The 20,333-nt window shown below is 57.1% G+C and overlaps 1 protein-coding gene across 6 annotated transcripts in view; it reads left to right on the top strand.

The window, feature by feature from the left end:
* The first annotated feature begins 253 nt into the window (after positions 1-253).
* Positions 254-20,333, top strand: part of B3GAT1 (beta-1,3-glucuronyltransferase 1) — a 29,368-nt gene continuing 9,288 nt past the window's right edge. For 5 of the 6 annotated variants that reach the window (XM_037159333.2, XM_053659454.1, XM_037159332.2 and 2 more), the window contains exon 1: positions 8,703-8,846. In XM_037159333.2, coding sequence (XP_037015228.2) covers positions 8,828-8,846 — 19 coding nt within the window. In that variant the 5' untranslated portion in view covers positions 8,703-8,827. Of the gene's footprint in view, positions 391-8,702; positions 8,847-20,333 lie in introns of those variants that run through there. The other variant, XM_037159337.2, reaches the window with a different exon arrangement.

The raw sequence follows: 20,333 nt of genomic DNA, 5'->3' as shown, positions 1-20,333 counted from the left end.
CGGCCGCATAGGGGACTCGGAGCCGGCCCGGTCGGCTCGGCTCCGGCCGCGCGACCCGGCCCTCTGTGCCTTCCTCGCCGCGCCTCCCCTCCAGGTCCCCGCCCCCCCTCCCCACGGTCCTTCCCCACGTCTCCCGTGGGCTCCCAGGCTCCGTCCGCTGCCTCGCTGAGCCGAGGAGGAACCGGGCCGGGTAGCGGGGCCGGGCCAGCGGGCGTAGGGGCGCTCAGACCCCGCGGCTATGAAGTGCCCCTCCGGGTCTCAGAGCCCGAAATCCCCCGGGGAGGGAGGCGCACGCGGCCCGGGGCAGCAACCTGGGGGCGCCAGGGCCGGGGTGTAGGGGCCGCCACCCGAATGAACCTCGCCGGGAACGATCCGGACTCGCAGCCTCAGGTCAGTGACCCCCCGCGGCCCCCGCGGGCGCCGCAGCAGCGCACAGAGCCCCTTTATGCGTCCCCATCAGTACCCACGCCATGTCCTCCCGGGAGCGCGCGTGCGCGCCTGTGTGTGTGTGTGTGTGTGTTTGTGTGTGGTTGTGTGATTGTGCGTGCAGGGGAGACAGCTGGAAAGGGGGCTGGAAAAGCCGGGGCTGGGAGCCACTGCCCGCCGCGCAGGGGCTTCCGAACAAAACCTGGGTGACGCCTGCCCTCCTCAGTCCAGCAGCAACGGAAGAGCTAGTTCCCAGTAGCGCCTAACATCTGGTCCAGGCTCTCAGCTCTCCTGTCCCTTTCCACTCAGCAGGTGGTTCCTGGTGGCCCAGATGAGTCAGGGCCAGCCTCCCTGCTGCAGCCCTGCTCCCCAGCAGTCATCTCCAACCACTCTGAGCCCAGGCACTGTCAGGGGAACTCCTCGGGGGACCCAGGCTCTGCAGCTCTGCTGGGGAGCTCAGGGGGCTAAGAGGTAGCAAGGGTAGCAAAGGGTGCTTCGGACCTTCGGTGCATCAAGGAGGCAGGAGCAAGTTTGCCACCTACTCCTCTGCACCTGGGCTCAGACCTGAGGTCCTGATTCCTCCAAAGCCAGAGTGTATACACTTCCAAAAAGGAAGCTGAGGTGAGGCAGGTGAGGAGAAGGAAGCCACAGGATTTAACAGTGCCCAGGAAAGGAGACGACAGCCTGGTGCTAAGCAGCTAAGCTCAAGAACCACCCCCCCACCACACACACAGACAACACATAAATAAGGTCTTGACTAGCCTCCCCTTCCCCTTCCTCCCCTGCCCTAGACTAGACTCAGCCCTGCACACCACTCAGATGGATTCCTGTGGAAGCTGGGGCTGAGGGACTTGGAGGGTTTCTCAGCATGGGAGTCTGAAGGTGGCCTGCCCCATGCTGGTGGTGGCAGCTCTACCTTCACGAGCCCCAGGCACGGTGGGGTGTCCGCTGGGACCCGGAGCTTGGGCCATGTGGTGCACACTGCGTGGGAGGGCTGGCTGGGTGAGGACGTCCCCATGCGAGGCGCATTTTGAAGTCGCTGGTGTGTGAGTGTGGGGACAGGCGGCAGGCACACAGTTTTCCTCAGTTGCTGGGTTTTCTGAGATGTGTCTCCTGCCTCCCCACTTCTGGCCAGAGCCCCCCCCCCCGCGGTAGAGACGTCCCCCCTCTCCAGAACCTGCTTAGTGGTGACTGTTGGCCGTGCTGGACTTACATCAAGTCCCCACTTCCTTCATAGTGAGAAGACCCTTCCCCACGAAACCTGCAAAGAGATTGTCCACTCTGCCCTGTCCCTGCCGGCACTCCCAAAGCTCCTGAGCTGCATGCCGTTTCCTTCCTTCTACCCTTTTAGATGGCAGCGACACGCCGTGCTAGGGCTAATGGAACAGGGAGAGTTAGTGAGATTGTGCCTCATTTGGCCCAGCAGCCAAGTGACTTGCTGTGCCCCTTTCTGTCCCTGACCTGTCAAGGCCGGGGAACCACTTCATGTTCAGGCATGTCAGAAGTTCATGTGTGCTAGGGTGAAAATGTTCATGTAGGTCTCTGGGTGAGCAGGCACTGACCAGGCTGCTGCAGGTAAACCACTGAAATGGACCGGTGCCAGTGATGACACTGGCACCTGTGCCAGGGACCAGGGCTCAGAGAAGGATGGCCGTGGGGCCGGCCCCGCTCCCTGCCTCAGGCGCCTGCTCGGAGCTGGGTGTCCTGCAGTATTGTTTGAGCGCCGAGGGGACCCTGCGGCCTGGCTTCTCCTGGTTGTGGAGCACGGTTTAGGGGCAGGCCAGGTGCTCTGCAAGTGTGAGAAACGCAGAGGGTGAGCTCCCAGGGACGCAGGCTCTAGGACAGGGGAGGGTGCTGGCTTAATTAGCACGGAGATGCCCAAGAGCTCCCCTCTGCCAGAAACCTGGGGAAGAGAGCGGCAGGACTGAGGACAAGAAAGAATCAGAGGCGGTCCAAGGCAGGCAGAGGAGCCAGCGTGAGGCCAGAGACAAAAGACACAGAGGCACGCTCACGGAACAGCAGAATGGAGGGAGGCCCAGAGGCAGAAGTCCGCTGGCCTGGCTCATCCTCCTTATCAGCAGTGATGCACCAGGGCGGGGAGGCCTCTGAGTAGAGCGTCCAGTCTCCTGAGAAAAGCTCTTTCTGTGGCTTTGACGAATTCCAGAGTAGTGCGGAGGGAGGTGTGAAGGCAGGAGGGGGACTAGCTCTGAGGGATGAGACCTGGCAGCTTCCCTCACAGCTAAGGGCTCCCAAGCCCCGGCCCCACCCCATCTCCCCTCCTGGTCCTGGGACACAGTGGGATGAGAAGGGGTATGGAGTCTGGGGAGACTTAGCATTTGGGGAGGAGGAAAAAGGAAACCCTCCTTCACGCATCCACCAGGTTTCCAGGCAAGAAGAGCTTTGGGGGCCCTGCTTCAGAGCATCGGGGTACAGGGGAGAGTACAGTGCAGAGCCCAGGCTCACAGCCAGGTCAGGGTCCTGCCTCAGCTCCTTCAAAGACCAGCTGGGGGGACTTCATGAAAATGGAGCCCTCTGAGTCCTGGTTTCCTGCAGGCCTAGAAATTGAGGAACCTTCTTCTCTCTGGGCTTTTTTATGTGAAGGGCTAGATGAATGTTAATTTAATGTCTTTATTTTCTACATCCTCCCCCATACTGGCTCCCAAGGTCGGGGTGGCTCTGGAATTAGAGGTGCAGTTCTCTGGCCAGCCATCCGATCCACCCCACCTCCAGACTCCTCCTCCGTGAGACCCACCCAGGTGTGCCTCTGTCACAATGACACTCTCAGTGTCCCCTTGCTGAATGACGGCAACCACGTCTCCCTGTCTAACTAGTGGTGAATGTAACTATTAGCTGATGCTTATCTAAAAAACGTCATGCAACTTGCAAGGGCTCCAGATCTGTGTCTCTTATGTGCACTGAAAGATATCGAGGTGGGCAGAGGTCAGTCAAGAGGTCACATAGGCACTGACTGAGCACCTACTGTGCTCCAGGCTCTGGGGCAGCGCCGGGAACACAACACATCAGATAATCCAAAATCAAGGTTTTCTATTTAGCTTTGGAAGTGTTGTGTGGGTTGCTTTTCTCTCTCTCTCTCTCTCTTTTTTTTTTTTTGCAGCTACAGCAAATTTACTTTTCTAATGAGGTTTAGCTCCAGCCAATATTAAAATGAGTCTGCACTCCCTGCGCACAGCAGCTGACAGCAGGGCCGCAGCCTCCCAGCCAAGTGCCCGGGAGGGAGTAGGGCTTTGCCACCGACAAGCCCAGAAATGGATAGCCTCACTTGGGGTTACCAAGAGTTGACTGGACTTGGGCATGCACCTTGCCCACTGGGCAGTGGATCTGTGGCTCAGCATTAGAGCTCTGGGCAGGGTTTCTCTCTCCTTGTAGGTGGGGAGTGAGAGCCGTTACTTTTGCTCCATGAAGGACAGAAGTACAGAGGGACCTGGGAGAACAGTCCCAAGAAGGCACGGCCTTGGGTGTTAGAGGTGGACCACACTTGAAATCAGGGGCCGGTTCCGCTGATCTTCCCGTCTGGTGCATCCCTTCCTTCTCTTCTTCACGTCCCTCCCTCTTGTTTTCTTCTCAGTGAGGCAGCTGGGCAGTCTGGCCTCTGAGGCACGAGTCTCTTTAGTCTCAAGACTCCGGGCTGTTCACTCAGCCACTGTTAAGAACCCTCAGAGTCCAGCACTGGATACGGGACTGGCTGCCTTGCTTGCACAGTGGGCAGTTCCTTAGTCATGCCAGCCACATGTTAAGAGCCCAGTGGCCTCCTGGGGCTGGTGGCTGCTACGTCGGGCCACATGGGCACAGAACATCCCCAGCATCACAGAAAGTTCCACAGAAAATGCTGCTCTAGACTTTACCAGGTGTAGCAAGGTGGCCAGGAGTGCGGATTCTGGAGCCTAAGCAGCTGGACTCAAATCCCAGCTCTGCCACTTACTGCTGTGTGGCCTTGGGACATTACCTAACCTCTCTGTGCCTCATGTTTCTCATCTCTAAAATGGGGATAATAACAGGGTGTTTATGAGGAAGGAATGAGCCATTCCAGTTAATCAGGGTAATCACTCACAGCAAGCAATAAATAGGAAATGCTTTGCTTAGCAACTTTTATTGCTCATTTATTTAACAATTCTCTTAGTAAACACTTACTGAACAGCCTACTTGATGCAGGGCATGACACCAGATGCTGGGGCTGCCGGTAATCATCGTGGGCTCTTGCTGCTCTCGCTGCCCCTTCCTCGGTTTCCTTACCTGTGGTGAGAATGTGGCCAGATAATGACCCCCAGGCACTCGCTCTGTCTAGTGAAAGGAGATGCGACGAGATATGAGTCCGCCTCCGTATGTGAAAACTGCCTGATAAACAAGGGTTAACGTTTTCGGAAGTGGATTCAACTGCATTTCTGTTTTGTTGGAACCACTCTCACCAAAAAGCACCTGCCAAGCCCCCATACATTCAAAATAAAAGAAGCAGATGAGGTCCCAGCTACTACCAGCACCCTGTTGAAGGAGGTGGGCAGGGCTGCAGGGGCCTTGCCTGAGCCCCGCCCATCCCTGGTCCCAAGGGAGGGAAGAGAGGGAGCAAAGAGAGCTGGGCAGCCACTGCTGGGACAGGAGGTGGAGACCAGCCAGAGGCCAGTTCTAGTCGCACTGCGTCAGCAACACACTGTGGGACAGACCCCTGTGGGGCCTCACTTTTCTTACCCAAAATATGAGGGGCGTAAAGCATGTGAGCATTTCCCCACCCAAACTGCACCGCTCTGGTAAGATCCCCAGAAAATGGTGCAGGAGCAGGAGGCAGGAGAAAGAGGGGGCCCTCAGCCAAGCCACTGGGAGGCGGAGGAGTGAGGAGACTGGTCTGAGGAGCAGGAACTCGCCGTTGGCAGTCACAACTCACGGTGGACACGGGAGACTGGCCTGCCAGGCTTACCCCAGAATTAGGGTTCTGTGACTCCAGGTAGCCTCCTTCTTTGAGCAGATGTGGAAACCAGGGCTCAGGGAGGTTCCACTCTTGTCTCAGGTCACGCAGCACTGTAGTACCTTGTTCTAGAATGTGACTTAAGTCTCTGGTAGGACAGTGAGGTACAGAGGGCAGGGGGGGCAGCTCCCCTGAGGCTCCAGGCTAAGAGGCTGACGCTGAAACCCCAGGACACCCTGCCCCCGCCGAGCTGGGCCAGTCCTCCCCTTTCCTCCTCTGACGATTGGCCCAGGGAACTAAGTTCAACTATCCCTGACAGGGCCCCAAGGAAGGTCAGATCCCTCGGGCCACAGGCAACGCATTAAAAATACATCCACAACCTTAATGAAATCCGTGCATTATCAGCCTGCTGCAGCGTGCCCATGCCCGCCGTGGCCAGGGCGGTGCGCCTACAAACACCCTGACCGGGGAGGTGTGCCCATGCACACTCTGACAAGGGCGGTGAGGTCAGCTTGCAGATTGTCAGGCTGGGCGAGCTACCCTTGAGACTTGGGTTCTGTGGCTGCCCGGTTCCCAATCAGGCCAGGCCTGAAGTTCTCTGGGTCCCCTTAGTTGATTGGGGCCCCCCTCAAGGGTGTCCTCGGCACCAGCCACGGCCCACCCCCACGACCAGCATCCTGATGCCCTCAGAAGTGAGTGCTGACTCCCAGAGGTGTTAGCTCTCCATCTGCCGGGAGGCAAGGATAATGGAATCATGCCGCCCTGGCCAGCAGGCCACGGCAGTGACTTCAGGGGAGACCGCCTTCACATGGCAATCCTGGGCAAAGGTTTACTTCCCATAACTCAGTCCCCGGGGTGTTGCTGGCCTCTCCCCTGCCACTTCATGCAAAGCACAGAGCGGAAGGGACAGCTGTCATTCCACAGGGGAGTCCTGGCCAGCACTCATGTCGCCCCCGCTGTCACAGGCCCAGGATCCTCGCTGCCAGGCAGCAGGCGGCTCAGGCGACTAGCCTCCCTCAGTTGATACAGAACCCCTAGGTGTGGTATTTTCTTTTTCTTTCAGTTTCTGAATTTCAGCTGAAGTATGACTCATCTAACTCATCACTTGTCGATAGTAATTTCCTCTCCTACCTGTGAATTTCTTTCTGGGCACAAGCGTCCCAGCTCTTCTCAGACTCCACTCGTCCTGGGCCCCACGGCTGGGAGACACAGAGGCTGCTGTGCGTGTCTGTGTGCATGCACACGCACACTCCAGCTGTGTCCTGGTGCTCCCCAGGCACACCCTGTCCCTGTCTCTTCGTGGTGATCCTCCCACATGACTCAGCAGGACTGTGCGCCCAGCAGGCCCACCTGACGCCCCACGCAGGTGCCCGCCCCGCCCTCCTGCTCTGACAGTCTTCTGACCCCCCAGATCGGTGCCCTGATCTCAAGGGGCATGTCACTGTTGAGGGCTGTAACCTGACCTCCTGGGCCACAGGCTTTGGTTCCATTTTTAATTGTGGTTAAAAAACCACATAACATAAAGCTCACCATATCAATCATTTTTAAGCGTTTAGTGGTTGTAAATACTTTCATATTGTTGTGTAGCCGTCCATGCAGATCTTCCCATTGCGCAGACTGGAAACTCTGGGCAACATCAACTTCCCACTTCTCCTCTCCCAGCTCCAGGTGGCCGCCACCCTACTCTGTCCCTCTGAGTGACCACTTCGGGAGCTGTCTGCAACGGTGCCATCCACTACTTGTCCCTCTGTGACTGGCGTACTTCACTCAGCACGGCGTCCAGCCTGGGGCAGGAACTGCTTGTTTCTCAGGCTGCGTAGTATTTGGTTGTGTGCGTGCACCGCATTTTGTTTATCCAGTTGACCAGTTCTTTCACGCCAGGCCAAGAGCAACAAGTGCTCAGTAACAGTGGTTCTCCCCACCCACCCTTCCCACTCAAAGGCCACCAAGGTAGGGGCGGGCAGATACCTGCAGGCTCTGAGTTAATGTGCATACTGGGCATCGAGAACACAGAGAGAAGAATGGTGTCGGGTTTGGTCCTCTGGTTGCTTCCTCCACTGCCCAGTGGTGATTGAGCATCCTGAGCGCTGAGTGTCTGTGTGACTATCTGCAGGGCAAGTGCACCTGCCAAGTCCTCACAGGCCCAGCAGCAGGAGCTCACCGGTGGGGGCAGTGACGGGAGGAGCACTCTAGGCAGAGGTGATGGTCGCTTTCTGTTCCAGGGTAGGGAGACCCTGCCACCTTCCTGAGACCCTGGGAAAGAACTCTGTCCCCTACTCCCAGAATGCCCCTGGGGGTTGGAGCTCTGCGTGACCCCAGAGGGCCCTGTGGATGTGGCAGGCATGCCTTCGCATGTGCCTGTGTGGTGTTCGGCTCAGTCTCAGCCTCCCATAGCCGCTCTGCTGCTGGCTCTGCAACGCACCGCCTATATAACACAGTGTCAGCATCTCTACCCGCTGTGTGAGGGCCGAGACTTAGGGACCTCGATCCACCAGGATCAGGCCTGCTTGCCCTCTTAGGCTGCGCTCCCCCACCCACCTCACCTCCTACACCTTTTGTTAACCATTTCTTATCCAGGCAATAGGGTTGGCTGATTCTGCAGGAGGGATCTAAGGGGTAGAGCAGAAGTCACAGAGTTGGTGGGGAAGCTGGGCAAGAAGCGGCAGGAAATGACAGGGCCCAGTGGTCTGTGGCCCTAGACCCCCACAGATGGCCACCTCAGCCCCAAGGCCGTGAAAGGAGACTCGAGTGCTCTAACCGCCCACCATTCTGGAGGCAGAGGAGATGAAAAAGTGACGGCTGCCCTTCTGAACCCTCCCAGCCTTCCCTGACTGCTGGTCTCTGGGCAGGGACACAGGGCTCACAGGGGCAGGGGAGGGTGTGGGAGGAGTTCGAACACCAGGGCAGGCCCAGCTGTCTGCCTGTGGCAAGGTCTTTCCATCCCCAGGTCGCCGGCTTGGTTTCCAGACCTGTAGAGGAGGGGCATGGGCAGTGTCTGCCAAGGGCTGTGCCGAAGCCACAGTGGGAAACCTTAGTGCAAGTGCCAGCCAGAGGGGCAGCGGGGCCTGGACACCCAGCGGGGCAGGGGAGCTGGGCTGGAGTTCCCGGTTCAGAGGCACGGCCTGTCCACAGTGACCAGTCTCCCTCCTTCAAGTGCTTCGACTGCTGTGCACACACCCAGTTTCTCCCACTGCTGCCACGCGCCAATGTGCCTGCTCTCCCAGGGGTCCAGTCTTGCCATGGCCTCACCCTTGGAGAGGGGAATCTGCTAGAAAACCTGCCCCAGAGGCCCGTGAGCGCTGACCCATCAGGAAGGAGCTGAAGTGCCCTTTTCTCTCCCCTTCTCTTCCAGGCACTTGGACTCAGCCGAATTCTAAAGCCAGGTGGTGGTGGTTAGAATTACTATTCCCTTTCACACTAGTGAACCTTTTGAGAGCTAACTGTGCGCCAGGCCTCGAGCTAGATGTTTTCCATGGATCCCCTCGTATGATACCAAAAACAGCTGGTGAGTCACAGATAAGGAAACTGAGTAGCGGGCTACTGGTCCAGCTTGTGCTGTGTGCTAAGGCCTGGACCCTGTGGTGGGATCCAAATGCAAGCCAGGCCCGGGAGCCCCAGAGGAGCCCCTGGCCCAGGAGCTGGGACAGAAAGGAAAACCAGCAAGTGCACAGCAGGTGGCAGGGCTGGTTACTGGCTACAGGGGCTCTGTGAACAGCCAGGCCGGAGCAAAAGCACAGCTGGGGAAGTCTACCCAGAGGGGCACGAAGCCCAGTGGGGTCTCACCTGGTCAGCATCCTCACCCAGAGCCACAGACACCAAGGGAAACTGAGGCTGGACGACACGAAGGTGAGAAGGGTAGTGCTGTCGGGACCAACTGGCCTTGGATGCTCACGCCCTCCCTTCCCGCAGAGCACAGCTATTATTCTGCCACCCGTGCTGCAGACCCTTTGCCGGGGCCACGCCCACCAGCTTCCCGGGCCTGCGCGGCTCAGGCCCCAGGCCTTGCCCTCCGGCCAGCCTGGGTCCAGTGGGTGCCCAGTCAGCACACCCTGCACCAGGCTGCACACTGCAGATCCACACGACAGCTGTCACTTGCTCCCGGCTCAGGCGCCCACCAGCTTACCCGGCTCTGCCTGGGCCTCTGCCACAAGTGAGGTGACCCTCCCAGCTGCCAGAGCCCAGGATGCTAGGGTCCTGCCGTCTGCCTGCCCCTACCCGTGCCTGCCCCATGCCCACCTGTGCTGGGCAACCTGCAGAGAAGGAGGCCACCCCAGGGTTCTCAGTGCTGCCTGTACACTAGCAGCTGTTGACTTGCTTGTCTGGCCCCTGCTGTTCACACCTTGTATCCAAATCTGCTGAGGCCTCATCTCCTGCTCCCTCCAACCCTGCCCAGGAGTCTGTCTGTGGTGGCCTGTGCTCATGGGCCTCTGCCACTCAGGGATGTAACACCACCTGCAGACATCCCGAGCTGCCCCACAGCCCTCACAGGGCACCAGGCATTGCAGCAGGCTGAGCACTGGGCAGGAAAGGCTTGCGTGTTCGAGAGCATTTTGCTGTAACCATAAGCAGAATCCAGGGCAGGACCATATCCTGGCATGGTCTTGACCTATGGTGGGAGGATACGCACTACCAGTGCTTATCAGCCTGTCTCCAAGGGTGCGGCCAGGCTGTGGAAGGCAGAGGGTGTGGGCAGGCGTTCCTAGCAGCAGTAGGGAGAAACCCTCTGCTCTTAGGCTCCACAGGAGCTGTTCTGGCCTTGCTCATAGAGGTTGACTAGCAAACACTTCATGCAGGAGCCAGAGCAGAACCTGCAAGTGGGCAGCAGGGAAAAGCACCCATCCTGCCCTTGGCACATGCTCCCACAGCCAGGTGCCACGCAACAGGTGGCACTGGGCTCTGGTTAGGGGACCACTGCCCACTGCGCCAGACCAACCCCTGACCTCGCCTGTAGCTGATGCGTTTAGTCCTGCTCTGGTTTCGCCAGCCCAGCACACTCTCAGAGGGCCCTAGTTTGGATAACAAATTGTGTGGTCAGGCCCGCTCTCATGAACAAGGCCGGGGAGGCGACCAACTCTGACACCAGGTACAGCCCCCAGACTAGGAGAAGAAACCCAGGCTTCTCCTGAGCCCAGCACACAGGCGGGGGAGTGACCCTGGGCAGGAGCCAGTAGGGGACTCAGGCCAAGAGAGGTGACAGCCACTCTGTCAGAGCCCCTGCCGGCCAAGGAGCAGACCTTGACCAGGGGAGTGATCAGGGCACTGTCTGACCAGGCCTGGGGCACCTGGGGTTCAGCCAGCTCATGTCTCAGTTTCTTCATTTGTAAAACAAGAACAAAGCTTTGGAATTATGTTGTTCAGTGCTTACACGAGACGGCCCATGCAAAACCACATGGGAAGTCATGAGTCACCACTGAGTGTAAGCTGTTGTATTAGCAGCAGTGTGTGTGTGGGGGGGCTGCCTATGTTTAGTGGGTGAAATGTGAATTGGCCTCCCCCTCTGTGTTCTGGGATCTGAGGTCTCATTTGGAGAGACCTGACCACAGGATTCTCCCACAGGGCTCAGAAGTAGTATCCAAACCCAGCCGAGGGCATGTAAACACATGCCCATGAGCACGCATGTACTTAGATGGGGGCTGGCCAGGACCACATATGTGTGTGCACGGGTGCGTGAAGAAGTGAGCTGCTGGGCTGGGAAATTGCTCAGAAGGAAGCTTCGTGGTTTGCTGAGTTCGCCTCCATGAGCCCTCAGAAAGGGGGCCTCAGCCACAGCCACTGTTCTGAGTGGAGGGTCTGGGGGTGCCTCAGTCACCTTCGGCAGGCTGACGCCTTCCCGAATTGGGTGGCTTTCAGAGGGCAGATGGGCACAGACACCAAACAGAGACTCAGGTTTCCCCAGGGCAAGGACTTCCGGCACCAGCAGGCCCAGGGACATACACATCCCCACACTGGGTGAAGGTAGAAATCTGGCAGAGGAGCTGCAGGGGTCAGAGGCCAATTAAAGAAGCAGGTTGCAGCTGGAAGGAAGGAAGTGGGCATGTTAGCTTGTGAGGGGCCGGACCTGGCTGGCCTTGCGGCATGTAGGCTCTAAACTGAGTCCCCTTCCACTGGGGCTGTCCAGCCCCCTCTCCCCAACTCTGCGGGGAATAGGAGCTACCACCTGAATGTGCTGGGCGGGTCTGCGCGCTCTCAGAGTTGTCCAGGTGCTGCGCTGGCCTGCAGAGGTCAGAGACTGCCGTGGATGAAAGGTAGAGAGGAAAGAGGAGAGGAAGCCGTTAGAACACGGGGGAGAGGGGGTGTGGCCAAGCGCCCTCGATGCCAAGCTAAGTGTGTTGCAGTGGGGGAGATATGGAAGGTTCTGAGCATGAGCAAGCCAGTATGGTGGGCCGGGCACTGGAGTGGACTCTGAAGAAAGATCACAGTGGGAGACCCTGGAAGCAAAGGTCTGGCCTGAACCAGTACTGGAGGTGGTCTTCCCAGGGCCTGGCGGCAGACCGGGCCAAAGGAGCTAAGGCCCAGCTGCTGAGAGGAGGAAGCCCTGAGGACAGCCCTGGGGTTTCCTGTTGCCACCGAGACAGGTGGCAGGAGGAGAGAAGCCTGGTGGGGAGTGCTCCGGAAAGGCTGACGACGGTCGGACGGAGTCCTGCTGAACTTAAGGCCACGATGGAATATACCAGACAGTGAATGAGGCATAACAGCTGCACACTGGATATGGAGAAACTGAGGCTGAGAGAAGTCAAAAACCTCTCACTGAATAAGGCCAGAGTTAGCCCTTGAGATGGGCAGGTGTCCCTTCTCAGTGTCCCAGCCACCTGGTTCACCACCTCTGTTTTAGTGGGTAAAATGGGACCCAAAAGCCCGCTCCGGCCTCCCCGCAGCCAGAAGTGCAGCCGAAGGACTGAGAGGGAAGCAAGGCCACGAGTGCCCTTCAGGCCCTTTCCAGGTTAGTAATTATAACAGCTTCTCTTTGTTGGCATCAATAATGTGCCAGGTAGTTTATACTGCTTTTTAAAAATTATCCTGAAGTCCTAGCAGGCAAACCACAGCTTGGAGAGGCCACCTTGCCCAAGTGGCACCACAGAGCAGAAGGCTGACTTCGGAGTCTCCCCTGCCACCCTTGGCCAGAGGGGGAAAAGAAAGATGGGGTGATGAAGGGAAGGCTGTGACTGTCCCTAGGCTCCACTGTCCACCCCAGAGGTGACAGGGGCCAGGCAGGAGCCAAGGGTCAGCAGGTGACCTGGCCTTTTTGCTGTGGTGGACAGCCCCCAAGATGCCCCCCACAGCCCCTGACTCCTGCTGCCCATGACTGTGTGTGAAGGCCCCCCTCCAGCGTGGATGGCCCCTGGGACAGCAGTGACGGGCTGTCGCTCCCCCAACCACTTGGGTGGTACAAGACTCCACCCTGTTGCAGACCTGCCCCAGGGCCCCTCCTTGTTGGCGTGATGAAGTGAGCGGCCACGTTAGTTGGGAGGAACTGCAAGCGGCGCTAGGAGCAGAGGGCAGCCCGTAGGACCTGTGGCCCTCCTCAGCCCTGTGACCACAGGGCAGGGGGCGCTGCCCACAGCCTGAGCGGGCAGGAAGGAGGCCCTTCCCCAGGCAGCCCTCTGGGGGCGAGCGCAGCCCAGCCAGTACCTGGCAGCCTGTGTGGCCCTGAGCAGAGGCCCCTGCTGAGCATGCCTGGGCTCCGGACCCTCAAAACTGGACATCAGAGACACATGTGTTTTTCAGCTAAGCGTGTGATGCCTGTTAGACTGTAGTAGAAAGTGAGCACCTCTGTTTTGGGAGCAGCGACTTTCTTTTCAAGAAGCTGATATGGCCACTAGAATGGGCCTGGAGCAAGGATAGAAACAGCACAAGGAAGGAGGGGAAGGATACTTTCCAAACCTGTCCAATCCCAGGGCCACCTGGGTGCAGGGGTCTCTGCAGGGACTGCTCTCAGGCCCCATGAGCTCCAATGCTAGCCATGACTGTCACTTAGTGGCCACGTGCCACTCTCTGTCAGTCTGACTGGGACTGTCTGCTGTCCTGTGGGTGATAAGTATGTCTCTGCTGAGCATCTTCCCTCACCCAGTTCAGCCCCCTGGGACCCACGGTGTGGTGGCTCTCACAGGGGTGCTCCATCGGGCCCGTGTCTTCAAGGGAGCTGTTGCCCAGCCTCTGCGCCCTGCCCCGCCCCCACTCTCCTGGAACTGGGCCATGCGTGTGCTCAGGCCCCAGCCTAGAGCAGCAACATGGTGTCCCCACAAAGTGAGGTGCCTGGGTTTTGCTCCAAGGGCCTTTACATGGAGGCATGTGGTGAGTGGAGACTGTGAGCTGCTTGATTCAGGGGCTTCAGAAAAACCTGCTGTGGCCAGTATCCTATTCTCTTCAAATTCCCACAGTGAATCAGAATGGACTTACGCTTGCACAGACAGCACCAAACCCCAATTTTCCTTTGTTACTGAACCAGAATCCAAAGGCTGTATGTGGGGAGAAGGAAGAAAGGGTGGGCGGTGAGGCGAGGAAAAGCAAAGGGACTACCCAACACAAACAGTGAATTGACACTGCTGGGCTGGAAGAAAACCAAAGCATATGCAGATGCTTTGCACCACACCTGAACTGAACTCACACTTCCCATTCCCAAGCCCTTGGCTTGGTTTTCCAGTCAGAAGGGAACAAGGTGGCACAAGGTCTAGAGTCCATACTGCTGGCGCCCTTTCTGTCACAAGGATCCAGGGGTGAGAGCAAGCAGGGGCCAGGCCAAGAGGCAGGACCTGGGCCTCCCCAGGGCTGGGCCTTCCTCTCCTCAGTGCTGCACCCTGAGTGCAGGGTGGGAGCTCCTCTCTGGAGCCCTCTGCCTGGACACCAGCTGGCAGAGCAGAGTCTGGGCCCAACAAGCTAGGAGAGCTCTGGCCCTGAGCGGGGCCTGGGAGGCCCAAGGCAAGTGCTGGGTCTACAGCAAGGACAGCAGCATGAGATGGGGTTGCACCAACTCAGAGTCCAAAGGCCTCAGCTTGAGCGACCCTGGTGGCGATTAACTCCGGGACCTTGAGCTGATCACGCAGCCCTTCTAAGCCTCAGTTTCCTCATATATGAAGAGGAGATCACCCTGCCTGCCTCCCAGAGCTGTTGTGAAGATCGAAGGACCAGACTTTATGAAAATGACAAATCCTACTGGCTCGGCACAGGGATGTTACTGAGAAGGCTTGCAGTTCCAACTCAGCATCCCATGAGGACCTCACTTCAGTTCTTTGAGCGGAATGAACTATTGGAGCCCTGTCCCCTACTCTCCCTTCCACTCCAGGTGCAGAGGAGGAAAAGGAGAGGTGGCCTGAGATGGTGAATGGAGGAGGAGCTGGTGGCTGGAAGCCAGGGCCAGGTGGGGGTGGGGCAGCCAGTGTCCAGGGCTGCAGGAGGACAAGGCTGTGTTAATGAAGTATGGATTGACTAGACCAGGAGCTGATTAGCTCTGGCATTGGGCTTTTCCTGAGCAGAGGCAGAAGAATCGATGCTAATCCCTTGATCTATTTAGGGGTTCCTGCCCGTCTCTAGGACAAATCCCTGCCTCCCTTCCCTGAGGGAGCTGCAGGCTTGCCTAGCATCCGTCACCCATCTTTTAAATTTCCCCTCTTCTGCCTCCTGTCGCCACGTCCCTGCTCCCATGCCCAGTCCCCAACCCATCCTCACTCTTCCAGGGCCCAAACTGGTCTCAGCCAGTCTGGGGAGACTTAGGCGCTCAGAGGACAGAGGCTGGCTTTCTTCCTTCCGGTGTACAGCAAAAGTTCCCCGAACCAGCCTCTCCTGACCCCATCATCCACTCAGCACGTCAGCTTCGAGGCACTCCAACAGGCATCTGTGCACGCAAAAAGGTGGCTCTCCCCTCTGGTGGCCCGCCCCTGTTCGTACCAGGGAGCTCCATGCTGGCTCAGAGTCCGCGGCTCCCTAATGTCTGCTCCCAGCCTGTTTTCAGAGGTCCTGCTGGTGGTTCTCACTGTGGAATGTTTAGAAGCCATGAAACGTGGACAGGGTAGAAAAAAATGTGTTGTTTCTATAAAAACTAAGCCAAACATTCTCAAAAGACTCCAGAAGGTGAGTCTGGAAAAAATTTCTTCAAATGAGGTGCAGGTTGGTGGGAAAAGTTATACCGATTCTAAGGGATACCACGCCCAGATTGCACGGCCAGTGCCGTTCAGGTCTCGGATCACTGGCGGCAGTGCGCTGAGGCGTGGATAGTGCTGGAAGTGCCCGGCAGACTTGCCCCGCTGACTGTGGGCCCGAGACAGGCTGAGGACCAGCCTGGAGAGAGTGCAGGTGCCAAAAGTGAGCTGGCGATGAGTGGTCCGTGTCTGGGGCAACATGGCTTCATATTGTGCCATAATGGGGACTATCATGTACTGGACTCTTGCCTTTTTAAATGCTGCTTAACTTGAAACATGCCTCATGTGGATGGGTCGTTTGAAGGACTCTTCACTTTAAGACTCCTTTGGCCAATCAACCAACTTTGCATAATGTGGCTTTGTCATCTGTGAGAGACAAGAGTCTTGGATGGTTTCTGAGCTAGTCTGTAACTGACCCTTGCCACATTCACATGCACGTGAGCATGCATGCACACACATTCACACACATGTTCAGTCTGCACAATTAGTCCTCATCACACGTCAGCCAGAGCTATGTGAGTCCCCCTGCCCTCTGGGCTAGGGGGTGCAGGAAGGCAGGCCTTGGCCCCTCTCCCGGGCTGCTGCACTGCGCGTGGAATCTAACACACTGCCTGCCCAGTGCAGGTGCTGAATTATACTTGTTGAATGGGATTAAATAAGCCTCCTCCTCAGGACCGAGGGGCATTGAGGAGGTGTCTGTTTGGGCACCTGTGGACTCAGTAGAAGGCCTTTCCATGCATTTGGAATTGCCCAGCTGTGAAGCCCACCTCCCAGCCAGCCCTGCCTCCTCAGGCCCAGCCTCTCCCATCAGCCTGACTGGCTCTGTCCCAGCCTCGGACACGTCGGGCCCTCCCACCTGGGCCCAGACACTTTCTAGTGCTCATGCACAGCTCATGGCACCCTGAAACCCTTAGATTCCTATAAATGGGTCTCTCCAGATGGCCAGTTTCCCTGGGTAACTGACCCTCGGATTACGACCGAGTTCCATAGAAAACTGTTACCTTACCCTCTTGCCTTGACTTTGTCCTTCAGTGGCCATCTGGTCCCCACTTTTCTCTCACAGAACATTGTTGGGGCAACTTTGCCCGAAAGTCCCCCCCCCCATCCACCACGGATGAAAGTAAACACTACCAAGATATGATCCGCCTGGGGAGGAAAGGTGGCCAGCCCTCAAAGGGGAAAAGCCAGGAGCCCCTTCCTCCAGGGGCTTTTATTGGGTTGTAATACACAGAAATACAGGGCGGCAAGGATCAAACAGTAGATAACATTTCATAGAAATCTGAGGGCTTAGTCTGAGTCAGAATCTGTCAGGAAAGGGGTTGCAGAACTTTGGGAGACATACTCATTTCCTGCTCAGACCCTTATATGAATTAAAGCACTCTTAGCAAAGCAGGTTTCACAGGACTTTTAGGAATTCTTTATGATGTCTGATTACCCCGGGGAACCCACCATTCCCAGCACAAGGCTGCACCACCCTTTGTCATTATTTTCAGGCTTAAGTCAGGCAGAGGAGGCAGATAGCCAAAGCATTCTCTGAGACTTCTCGCAGACAGACTGAGGACTCAGGCTTTGTCAAAGCTGGGGGGTGAGGGTCCATGACCCCCTTTCTCTACAGCGCCCCCCAAGTCCTTCCCTGGGACCTCCCTGTGATCATGCCTGTCTTAGGTGGTTCCCCCCTTGGAGAATCTTACCTGTCATTGGCTAACTGATCGAGCACTGGGGGCCAGTTATGAAAAAAGGAGCAGAAGTGGTGATTCTGCCAGGGAGATAGGCTTTGTCTCCTCAGTAGCTTATGGTCTGAAGGTTGTCCACTCAGCCTTAGCCTTGAGGGGGGTTACAGCTCCTGAAACCAGGCAGGGCAGTCCCCAACAGAACAATTCTTCACCCTTACAGAGCCCTAGCTGTTGCATAGCTGAAAATTCATTCAAAGTATTCCAAAACAGCCTCCATATTTTAAAATAGAAGGTGTAGGCCAAAGAGGACAAACAGTGGGTCCCGTTCCCCAGTGGGGAGTCGAGGAGAACACTGTCCAGGCCACTTCTTCCATTCTCCCTACCACTGCCTCCCAGTGCTCTGTTCCTGCCTCCGAATGACCATACCAGGCTTCTCGCATGATCCACCCACTGTACAGCCTTCCTCTGTGTCCAGTGGAGGCATCTGAGAGCACCGGTAGGTGGAAGTGCTTCCGCATGTCCGCACGTGTTCAGGGACAAATGATGTGGGTGACCGTAGTTGACCCAGGATACTCACACTCATTCATGCCGGCTGCATAGCTTGCTTCGGCTGCACCTGGCTGCCTCCACCTGGCTGCCTCCACCTGATTCGCTCAAACAGCTTCTGCTCCCCGCCCTTGCCCCTGTCCATTTCCTGGATTCCAGGTATGGCCATGCCCCTCCTCCATCTTGGTGTTGACCCTTCTGCCTGCTCCCACCAAAGGCCCAGGGCAACTTGGGGTCTGTGGCAGATGCAGCCCGAGGGCTGACCTTGTGACCACAGAGAAGCTGCCACCTTTCCTCCCAAGCCCAGGCAGAAGAAAAGGGCTATGGTAAGCTAGGCGTCCTTGCAGCCTCATCTCACACTTGGACCTCAGATCTGACGTCAGGACAGGTATAGCCTCTCCCCTCCCCTAGCGCCCCTCTCTTCCAGGCCCCCGTCCCGGCCCTCCAGGCCCAGGCACAAACCAACCCCTGTGGCCGGCTGGCTTTCTTTAAGACTGGGGGCTCTCCCTGTTCTGCTTAATAACTGCCTGGTAATTAGCTGCACAATTTTGCTACTATGCTTATAATAGCCTCCATTAAAGTTATGGGATTTTCAAGCCGTAATGACTTCCAGAGTAATTAATGCACAACTGGGTTTATTGCTAAGTTTATTTTTAGAGTTTTTCTCCCTCATCCCCCCTCCCTTTCCTTTCATAGATATCTTGGCCAAAGAGACCACCAGGACAGAATTGTCTCCCCATGGCCCCCTTACACCCTTGCCCCAGTCTTTCCCCTTCCCTGCAGCTGCTTCCGTCTCTAAGAAGGTGCGGGGACTGCATAGGGGTGGCTTCCAGAGACGTGGGTGGCTCTGCGTCAGGGCCCATACATGTCCCTGTGCTCACCCTGTGCCTGGCCAGGTTCAGGCACTCTGGGGCCCGGAATCTCCCTCCCCATGCACCTGATTGCAGCACAGGACCAAAGGGCCTGGATTTATGTCTGTGACCTCAGGCAAGCCCCTGGTCCTTGCTGGCCTTGAACTCCACTCGAAATCCCACCCAGAGTTGTTGTGATACTGAACATGGACTGTGCAGTGTTGTCTTTGGACACCACAAGTGCTCCCTAGCAGCCATCATTACTAACCACTGCCCAGCAGACAAGGAGGAGGTTGAGCAGTGCCAGCGGTAGAAGGTGTAGAATAAAGGGGGTGCTTGGAGAAAAAGAGTGAAGGCCAAGTGAGGGCACAACAGATAGCGAGCTGGATGTGCACAAAGCTCGCCTTGCCGTTGCTCTCTCCATCCAGCACTTAGAAGCCTCCCCAAGATGAAGGATGTTTGAAATAGCCAGAAGCCACTGAGAACCCAGAGGGAATCTCCCAGCCAGGGCTAAGATCAGGCAGCCAAACTGAGGCTTCAATCAGCCCTTCATAGCCCCATCGGTGGTCTTGGAGTAGGGCTATGGGACTGGGACTCTGGGTGTGGCATAAGGCCACTCCACTCATTGCATCCAGAACATGAGGCTCAAACGGGCATCCTGGAGTGGACACGGGCTCTGTCACCTCCTGGCGCCATGGAAGAGGAGTTTGTAGGAGACACAGCACACATTTCCCAACATTATTCTCCCTGCTCTGTAAGCCCAGTGTTGGTCTTTGCCTGGAAACTTCAACCCCACCAGGTCTTCCATTTTCTTAAGGAGATGAGGGACGGCCTGTTCACATCTGCCTACCAGGAGACTGGAGGCAGAGCAAAGCTGTGGTGGCGGGCAGCATCGAGGGGTTGGGGGCGTGCTGGGGACCCAGGGGCCACTGTTCTCTTTCCTGGAAGATGGTACCTGGTTCTTCCACAAAATATCAGAACTATTTGGTAAGCAAGGGCCAACCAGGAGGGGAACACACCGTCTCCAAATGTGGCAACCAAAACAGTTCTCCTCCATAGCTCTCAGCCCTGCCAGAGATGGAGTGCACAGGCGGCCTCTGAGGGCGGGCCCACTGGCACCTGCATTGTGCGCGGTGTTCAGCATGGAAGTAGGAGGAAGGAGAGCATGACGGGAAATTCTCCACGGTGGTCATGGAGCCCTGGGCCTCCTCTCCCTGTCACATGAGAGAACAAGCCCCTGGGGAAGAAGCTGCCAGCGACCCTCTGCTGATCCGAGGCCACCTGACCAGGCTCGTTGTCCTCACAAGGGGGTGCCTCTCCTGGGGCCCTGCTGCCACCATTTTAGTACTCTCCCGGGGTATGGCTGTCCCCAGCCACACCACCTCTCCTCCTCTGACACCCAGCACCAAGCCCAGGCTCTGCCCGTGCAGAGCAGATGTCCCACAGAAATTTCCTGTGACATCAACAAGGGGAGGGCCCTTGCAGTGTTGCTTCTCAGGGCCTATCCCCAAACCTCTCTTGTTTGCCCTCCAAGGACTCGCTCTAATGCTGACCCCTTTATCCAGGTGAGAAAATTACCTGGGCCCAAACCCGTGGACAGCCCAGGCCTGAGCATGTGACGTGTGTGCATCAGGTGCCAGTCTAAGGGTTTTATGGGTGCTGACTGATTTAAGTCTCAGAATCATCTTGTATAGTACCCCACTTCATGGATGAGGAAACTGAGGCCAGACAGTTGTAACTGTCTGGCAAAGGAACTACAGTTTGCTGGTAGCAACGTAGATGTTTAAGC

Source organism: Artibeus jamaicensis, unplaced genomic scaffold (genome assembly GCF_021234435.1).
Source record: "Artibeus jamaicensis isolate MK-2021 breed Jamaican fruit bat unplaced genomic scaffold, CSHL_Jam_final scaffold_660, whole genome shotgun sequence".
Classification (NCBI taxonomy): Eukaryota; Metazoa; Chordata; class Mammalia; order Chiroptera; family Phyllostomidae; genus Artibeus; species Artibeus jamaicensis.
Note: the sequence above shows the minus strand (reverse complement) of the source record. Positions and strands in the feature narration are given on the sequence as shown.